Below are 8,387 nucleotides of genomic sequence, written 5' to 3'. Positions count from 1 at the left end.
CTGCAGCGCCGTGTCCGCCCCGCGCCGAGCACAGCGCTGGCCAGGCCGCCTGGCCCCAGCCTCGGCGGACAGCACCCGCACGGGAGCCACGGGAAACCGACGAGCACACAGCACTGCGTGACTGGGGATTTTTTCCTAACTGTGGGCTAGTACTGAAAAATGAGCCAGAACCTACTCAGAAAAAAACAAAAACAAAAACAAACAAAAAACCAACCAAACAAAAAAACCCCCCACGTTCATTTTGACAGCATTTTTCCTCTCCTGAAGAAAGCATTTACACTTAATACTAGAGGGGAAATCGTCATAGAATATGCTGAGTTGGAAGGGACCCACAAGGATCATAGAGTCCAACTTTTGGCACCGTACAGGACACTCCAAGAATCCCACCATGTGCCTGTGAGGGTGTTGTCCAAACGCTTCTTGAACTCTGCCAGGCTTTGGTGCTGTGACCACTTCCCTGGGGAGCCTGTTCCAGTGCCCAAATACCCTCTGGGGGAAAAGCCTTTTTCTGATATCCTACCTAAGCCTTCCTCAACTCAGCTTCATGTCGCTCCCTCGGGTCCTGTCATGATCGGTAGAGGAAAGAGATCAGTGTCTGTCACTCCACTTCTTCTCTTGAGGCAGCTGTACACTGCATTGAGGTCTCCCCTCACTCTCCTCCAGGCTGAATTGACCAAGTGACCTCAGCCACTCCTGGTATGGCTCTCCCTCTAGAACCTTCACCATCTTTGCAGCCCTCCTTTGGACACTTTCTAAAAGCTTTGTATTTTTCTTACATTGTGGCACCCTAAACTGCACAAAGGAATGGGGGTGAGGCCACACCAGCACCAAGGAGAGCAGGAGTGTCTGTGCTACTGTTAATGTGATTTTTTTTTTCTCTTCCCCTCTAAAGGAAGGTTTTCTCCTCGGAGATGTGAAAGGTGAAGCCAAGAACAGCATTACAGACTCACAAATGGATGATGTTGAAGTTGTTTATACAATCGGTTAGTGTGTCTGCATTTTTCATACCCTGCTTGGTTTCAGGCAGTAAATGACAGCTTTCAGTTTTGAGAGATAGCAGTCAAAACCCTACTGCAAGACCAAAGCTGCAAGATCCTACACGCCACACTGATGTAAAAAAAACTTCCAACCAACCAACGAAAAACACATGGGTTATTTTGTAACATTTTTAACTGCTAAAAAAATTACAATTTTACTGCAGAAAACACAGTAATTTAAAAGAAATGTTTTAGTTCTTTGAATGGCTACTCTTTGAGGATTATCTTGTTACATTAAACATAATTTAGGCTTTAGACTCCTTGTCTTGGCTACATCACAAATTCCTGGACTACAGCTGCCCTGGAAAAGCTTGGTCTATTCAGTGATGTGAACTGTAGTGCATTAGCATGCATTACCGCATTTGGAGCTTATAAAATTCTGGGTGTGAAGGCTGCAAACTCTTTAATAATTTCACTAAGCAGATGCCAGATGTATTTTTATTTATCATCTTGATGTTGATTGGAGTGGATGTGCACTGAGTAACTCAATGAAATCTTTCATACTACAAGCTCCTACACTCAGCAGAAGGGAGAGAAAAATAAAGTACCTAACTTGATTTTTCAGTTGACCGAGTAGAATAATATACAAAAAATACAGTTTACGTAAGTGGTTCCCTTTACCTTTGACAAAATTAATTAGAATATATTTTTAAAATATTTCCTTTCTTCACCTTATTAATTTAGATGTTAATGCATTTGATTTTAAGAAATACAGAATTATTTCTTGATCCTTCTATCAGTTTAATGCTGATCATAGCATGCAGAAGAATATACATCTTGAGCTGATGAACCCAGAGTAATATTAATTTCTCTTTCCAGATATACAGAAGCATATTCCATGCTACCAGTTGTTCAGGTAAGAATCTTAAGTAAACAGATATGAAAAAGTTAAAATTAACCCTAACTTCAACTCTTCAAGAGTTAAACTTATATTGCCTGAGAAAATCACCCAGCTATAACTATAGTAGCCATAACAACCTCTTGGAATTACAGATGAAAAATGCCTTATGTTATTCCTGTTTTGGTTTGGGGTTTGTTTTTTTTTCTTTGGTTTGTTTTGTTGGTGGTTTTGGTTTTTTGGTGTTTTTGTTTGGTTTGGTTATTTTGGGGGGGGGCGTTTGTGTGTGTGTGTGTGTGTGTTTGTCTATGCATATAGAAATGGAGATAAGGCATACTGCACTGGTGAGCTATGATACCATATAAACTACAGAACAATGTCAACACACTAAAAACAAAGCATTCTATACATTCTAACCCCTCACCCTTAATAATATTAAAAATAAATAAAAAAAACCAAACAAAAAACAAAAGTGAAATGATTCCCAGCATGCTAGAGTTATTTTTACAGTACAATTTCTTGCCCTCTAATTGCCCAAATTTTCTTCCAGCTTTTACAATTCTGCAGGAGAACTGAATGAACTTGCCCTGAAGAAAATACTATCAGGCTGTAAGAAGGTATTTTAGTTTCAAATCTAAACCATACTGAGGAGCTCACTCAAATTGTGGAGGCTGTTCTGGATACCTCTTGTATCAAGGTTTTTTCTTTTTAAACCTTTTATAGTCACTCATGCTGCTGGTCAAGGCAGCTACATCTTTTTCCTCCTTAAAAAACAGTTTAGCTTATCTTTGACTAGAGTTTACTTACATATGTGTCACAATTTTATTTTTAATTGTTAATTTCTCAAGTGAACACTTCAAGTATCCCAAAGGAATTCCACCAATTTCCCCCTTAAGATCAGATGAGGTCAGCTCACAAGTGGTTAAGGACCACTTCATCAAAAAAACTTAAGTCTTTTCCACAGAACAAAGTTTGACAAGGGGAAAGTAGAAGCTGAAAAGAAACAAACAACAAAACAGAAGAAAGTTTGCAGTTTCAGCTTGAACACAAGCTCAGAAACAGGCCAATTCAACACATGGTTTTGAAGGAAATAAGATGGGAATTAAGCTTAGCAACTTTAAGGGTTTCAAGTTAACTAACTGCTTGAACATGTACCTACTAGCAAACAATTCAGATATGACTGCACTGAATCAAACTTGCTTCAGTGTGATAATCACATACTGTGGTTCAACAGTAATTGTGAATTTTCTTCTGCCTGCAGAGTGTAATAGGATGGTACAAATTCAGACGCAACACAGACCAGACCATGACATTCCGGGAAAGACTTCTTCATAAAAACCTGCAGTCACACCTATCAAATCAGGGGCTTGTATTCCTCCTTTTAACCTCTAGTGTGATGACAGAAAGTTGTTCTACTTACAGACTGGAACATGCCCTACATCGGCCTCAGGAAGGGTAATTGGTTTGTTTTCTATAGCATGTGCTAAAACTTGAAAGTTTCTCTACTTTTTTGCAACGGAATCAGTAACACTGTTTATTTTACTCTTGAAACTTACACGTTTAATAAGATTACTCCTTATGTTGCCAGAGCCCAACTGAAGGCTTACCCTGGAACTCTGTTCTGGGATTGCCCTTTTACCTGTAGTGCCAGCATCACCAGGCAGACACTGTCAGTTTATTTACACTCAAACTGCTCCTGATCAAATTGTTTTGTGTACAGGACTTCAACTATACATGGTGTGCATCAAAATATTTAAATTGGTGTTAACTTGATCTTCAGAGACATCCTGCCCGCAGGCTAGGCTTACCAAGCGCTGCATTTGTGTGTGCTGTACTCAGAAAGCGTGGAAAATTATGGGCATTGCTCAGCTTCTGGTTGCTCTTGGAGTTTGCCTTTAGCTTCATCTGTATGTGATGTAATACATTTAGCAAGGACCAACTGCACTGCAACCCTCCCCATGGATCCTGAATGGTCAAGAACTTTTAACTCTCAAAGAGAGATCTTTGGATGCTAATAGACCACGTTTTCACACTTCTGCATTTTAAGTCTTTTCCAGAAAGTCCCTTTGGTGGTTACCAACTTGGGCATGGCAGAACAGCAAGGTTACAGAACAGTGTCCGGTTCCTGTGTATCCTCTGGTTTTGTGAGAGCTGTGAGACAACACAGGTACAATACATGTCGTATTTACTGACAGCTGTAGCTTCCCATCACTGTAACTACCTTTACCTTTCTATAAACGCATTTAAGTGCTTTTGCAAAAGCTACAGCCATAGCTTGCTCACTTGTTGACCAGTTTTCTGCAATTATTTACCATTCCAGCATACTTGGAAATTAATTCAGGCCCATACTTTGCCAGGAGCTGTCTGTCTCAACACAGGCACCTGGCATTGAAGTTCAAAATGCTTCTTTACTCATTAAAGCTCCAACTAAGTGCTGGGATAACTAACTTGCAATTATGCAGTTATACTCTTGGTTCACAGGTCAGAATTCTTCCATGAAGATGGGTCCTTACAAGAGGTTCATAAGATAAATGAAATGTATGCCACCTTGCAGGAGGAACTGAAGGTAAGCCAGGCACACCTGCCTCACCTTCACCGGTTCTACAAAACCAAGGCAACCAAGGGCTACAACACCTCGCACTGCATGAGAAACAAAGCCATGTTTTGGAAGAACAAATTGAAAGATCAGGGAGTTCTGTTTACTGTGCTGCACACTATATTCTCCAAGTTGAAGGCTTAAGTTCCCATTTGATGAAAGTACAATGTTAAATCTTCAAGTCCACTAATAAGTTCTCACAAGAGGATTATTGTGAGGGAGTACTATCTGTAGTTTGTTAGATCTCCTTTGCCTAAATGGGAACAAATAAAATATCTCGCACCTCATTCAACACAAGGTTTAAGTTCTGTCAAATCCACCTCTGTATCATTACTTAAGCTTTTTACTACCTTGTGTCCAACTTAACCATGAGCACCTTTAAGGATTTTGCAACAATTCTGAAGTCAGCTGCTGTGAATACTGTTAACCTGATCACACGCTCTTCTTCTTGCAGAAAATATGCTTTACAGTAGAAGTCAGTGAACGATCTGTAGAGAAACTCTTAGCAGAGGTGAGCCAATTAAAAGAAGAAATAAAGAGGAAAAAGCAACAAAATTGTTCAGGTAAGTTAACCAAATGTGAAGCAAGTCTTGCCCTTCCAAAGCTGACTCAAGTGGCAGAAGCAGAAAACACTTCTGAACGTGAGGCAGCCAAAACAGCAGTGGTGCAAGACATTCTGCAACTCTGACTTTTTTCCCCCCCCAGGAGAAGACAGAAACCACCCAGGAGAGCCAAAGGAGAATGTTCTCCTTTGTCAGGCACTGCAAACATTTTTCCCCAATTCTGGACTTCAGACATGCATTGTTTCCTTCAAAGGCCAACAGATATCCAAGAACTGCTGTAACATAGACCATCATATTAACGTCATGGACAAACTGACTCTCATGGTAGAGGAAAGAGACTTCACTGAAGCTGAAACAAGGCATCTAAACAAGCGTAAATTCAGAGGGACCACAACAGTTACAAAATCATTCAAGAAATCCAGATCATTGCAGCTTCACCAAGAATCACTTCAAGACCAAGAGGACAGTGACCAGGAAAGGAAGTTTACACTGAGTAGCACTGAAACAGATGAGGATTTGTTTGAAAAAAACAGAGATTCAAATGAATACCCACATTCTCCTACTTTCTGATCTGTCAGATGACTTCACACCAAAAGCTACTGCCAGTGTATTCCAGTGATGTATCAATCTATAGCACTGCAGGGATGTATATAACCAGGCATTTTTGCAGGTTGGGGCTTTTTTCTCAGTGCACGAATCCTGTTCAGCATAAAGACAAGTCCAAGATGACATTCCCTCACTTTGCCTTCCAGAGTTCCATCTGTATTCTCTCTCTCAGGGTCCAAAGACTATGCCACAGGATGCTATCAGTCAGATAAGCATGTCACATACTGCCTCAAAGTGATACAAGCTGTTGTTGAAGAAGCAATGCTACCCTCCTGATGCAGGGAGCATCAAATGAACACATAACAGAATTAGCTGTCTACATGAACCGCCACAATTTAAATACATTCATTAGTCCTTGGGAAACCAGTACTTGTTTACTTCCCCCCATCTTACAACCCAGCAAGGGCAAAAACAGCCACCTGAGCTTTAGTAAGACCTGTGAACAGAGAAAGGGGTCCATAAAGCTGCCAATTTCTATTATTGCTTTAATCTTTCATACTTCCTTTAGACAATAAATTTTAGAGACTTCCTTAAAAATTTTTTTTAAAAGACTGATATCTACCCTCAATCTACCACACATTATACTAGCAAACCACATTTCCAGCAAACAAATATATAAACATGAAACAGTTTTATTGTTTATTTCTTTACAGCATATCACTCCAGATACTTGATATTACATAGCTTGGGGTCTGTGAGAAATTGTGGATTCTTAAACATAACTGGCATAAATCCTGTTAAAAAAAAAAAAAGATGGAGGTGTTCTTAGTAGAAAAGTAGCCTTGAGTTAGAAAACTCGAAAGCAAAATCATACTTACCAAATACATGAGCTCTTTTAATGGCTTTTGTAATTTCCTTCTGCTTCTTGTTGCACAAGCCTAAAGGGATGAATTATTTTCAAGACTAAGCAAGTCATTAGTCTAAAGGGTGAAAGGGATATTAGTGACAATTCCCTCTAGCTTTGATTAAGTCTTTCTAGAAAAATGCATGTGTGCTTTTACTGTTAAATACAAAATGCATAAAATTAAGGGATATTTTAATTCCTTGATGCAGGCTACTAAGTCAGGGGAATACTGTTACAAAATGTATAGAGTTAGGACTGGTTACTTTCAGAAAGACTGCTGATGCACACTTACTTTGACTCACAAAAACGTTATTATTATTAACCCGTAAATGATTTAATTTAATACTTCACATACCTGTGATATGTCTGCCATAAACGGAGCCAGTATATGGAGAAACAAACTGGGAAAGAAGCTACTTAAAATTAAGAAAACCCAAGTCAGTTTAAGAACTTTTTTTTTTAGCTTTATATTACTACTTGCACCATGTTTTTTATTTTTTCATCTGTTTTTACATAACTTAGTACTACCTGAAGAAAAAAGTACAGCTTGGAACCAGACAGTATTTTCTGTGGAACAGCTGTCATGCTTTGTGGCAGCTGAATTGTAACCAAGGACTCTCATTGTTAAACAACAAAGTTGTCACACTCATACATGAAGAGTAGATTAAACATCTTGTCATGACCACATTATTTGGTCCTTAATCTGCACACATTCTTACTCTTAAGTTCTAAACCCCTACACATATGAATGGATTTCCTTTTTTTTTAAACCAACTACCTTCATCCAAGGACAGCAATTTTCAAACTCACCTGCACATTCTTATAGTCCACATTTATTCCACATAAGACACATCTCTTTGGAGGGTCTTTATAGGGGTTCTCCATTTGTATAGGCTGAAATTAGAGAAATAGTAACATCTGTAAGCTTCACGAGAAAACAGAGAACATTTATTACTTTTAATCCTTTGATCAGTATTTTTCTTGAAACCAAAAGAGATATTTAGTGCACCACTGAAGTTTTTCAATATTTATTAACTCACTGCATGGTACCTTGCAACCTAAAAGACTTCTCACAAGTAAACAGTCTTTCATATTTAGTAACAATGACACTAACAACTCTATTCAATCATTCAGCAAGATAGTGCTGACACCTTCTACTTGGAAGTCAAGATCTATGCAAGCTGGTAGAAAGGTAGCTCTGTCTGATAAGCCACAAGAATTTTTTTTAATAATTTCAAAGCAAATGGTCTCAGGAAGCTCCTGTGTGCTCACACACTTTCTGAAGTGAGAGAGTCACAATTATGTCCCAAGGACTGAAAGCTTTCTCAAGCTTCAGAATACACCCAGCACCAAATTCTTACAAGATATGAAAGGCAACGTTTCACTTTTCACAGAGTGACAGAATTGTCAGTGTTGGAAGGGACCTCTGGAGATCCAACCCCCTGCCAAGGCAAGGTCACCTGGAGCAGGTAACACAGGAACACATCCAGGTGGGGTTGGAATGTCTCCAGAGGGGGAGACTCCACCACCTCCCCAGGCAGCTGTTCCAGGAGTCTGCCAGCCTCAGTGTAAAGAGGTTTTTCCTCGTGCTGAGGTGAAACTTCCTGCGGTTTTAGTTTATGGCCATTAGTCCCTTGTCCTGTCGCTGGCTCCCCATCCGAGTTACTGAGACAGCAGGTTTAAGAGGCTCTAGCTAAGATATTGGAATACAGATCGGTGGGGCTTTAACTTCCAGCGTCTGGTGACCTCCCTCTGCGCTGCACTCCCCAGAATGGATTCGGGGTTTTGAGGAGACCGAGCTACACAGCGACCACGGCAAAGCGTTTCCAGCCACCGCTGGTGCCTTGCAGAGGGGGAGCAGCGGGACTGCAGGGCGGGGCAGGTCGGGGAAGCCTCACCTGGT

The 8,387-nt window shown here is 40.2% G+C and overlaps 2 protein-coding genes across 2 annotated transcripts; one reads left to right on the top strand and one right to left on the bottom strand.

The window, feature by feature from the left end:
- The first annotated feature begins 89 nt into the window (after positions 1 to 89).
- Positions 90 to 6,269, top strand: FAM175A (family with sequence similarity 175 member A). Its single transcript, XM_017744174.1, has 8 exons — positions 90 to 983; positions 1,857 to 1,893; positions 2,426 to 2,492; positions 3,137 to 3,330; positions 3,923 to 4,042; positions 4,357 to 4,441; positions 4,926 to 5,034; positions 5,177 to 6,269. The coding sequence occupies exons 1-8, from the start codon at positions 953 to 955 to the stop codon at positions 5,602 to 5,604; spliced, it is 1,071 nt and encodes a 356-aa protein (XP_017599663.1). The 5' UTR covers positions 90 to 952; the 3' UTR covers positions 5,605 to 6,269.
- MRPS18C (mitochondrial ribosomal protein S18C) lies at positions 6,257 to 7,416 on the bottom strand. The gene is made up of 4 exons (XM_017744175.1): positions 7,295 to 7,416; positions 6,840 to 6,897; positions 6,459 to 6,518; positions 6,257 to 6,374 (listed from the first exon to the last, which is right to left on the bottom strand). Exons 1-4 carry the CDS (start codon positions 7,367 to 7,369, stop codon positions 6,298 to 6,300), a joined length of 270 nt encoding a protein of 89 aa, XP_017599664.1. The 5' UTR covers positions 7,370 to 7,416; the 3' UTR covers positions 6,257 to 6,297.
- Between the last annotated feature and the right edge of the window lie 971 nt (positions 7,417 to 8,387).

This window comes from Corvus brachyrhynchos, unplaced genomic scaffold (assembly GCF_000691975.1).
Source record: "Corvus brachyrhynchos isolate BGI_N302 unplaced genomic scaffold, ASM69197v1 scaffold229, whole genome shotgun sequence".
Lineage (NCBI taxonomy): Eukaryota > Metazoa > Chordata > Aves > Passeriformes > Corvidae > Corvus > Corvus brachyrhynchos.
Note: the sequence above shows the minus strand (reverse complement) of the source record. Positions and strands in the feature narration are given on the sequence as shown.

Bases quoted from the DNA above. Each gene is read 5' to 3' on its own strand.
- FAM175A (XM_017744174.1), top strand. From the start codon at position 953: ATGGATGATGTTGAAGTTGTTTATACAATCG. The intron at 984-1,856 runs GTTAGTGTGTCT...TTCTCTTTCCAG, and splicing joins TGAAGTTGTTTATACAATCG to ATATACAGAAGCATATTCCA. The intron at 5,035-5,176 runs GTAAGTTAACCA...TTCCCCCCCCAG, and splicing joins AAAGCAACAAAATTGTTCAG to GAGAAGACAGAAACCACCCA.
- MRPS18C (XM_017744175.1), bottom strand. From the start codon at position 7,369: ATGGAGAACCCCTATAAAGACCCTCCAAAGAGATGTGTCTTATGTGGA. The intron at 6,898-7,294 runs GTGAGTTTGAAA...AATTTTAAGTAG, and splicing joins TGGACTATAAGAATGTGCAG to CTTCTTTCCCAGTTTGTTTC. The intron at 6,519-6,839 runs GTATGTGAAGTA...TCATCCCTTTAG, and splicing joins TTATGGCAGACATATCACAG to GCTTGTGCAACAAGAAGCAG.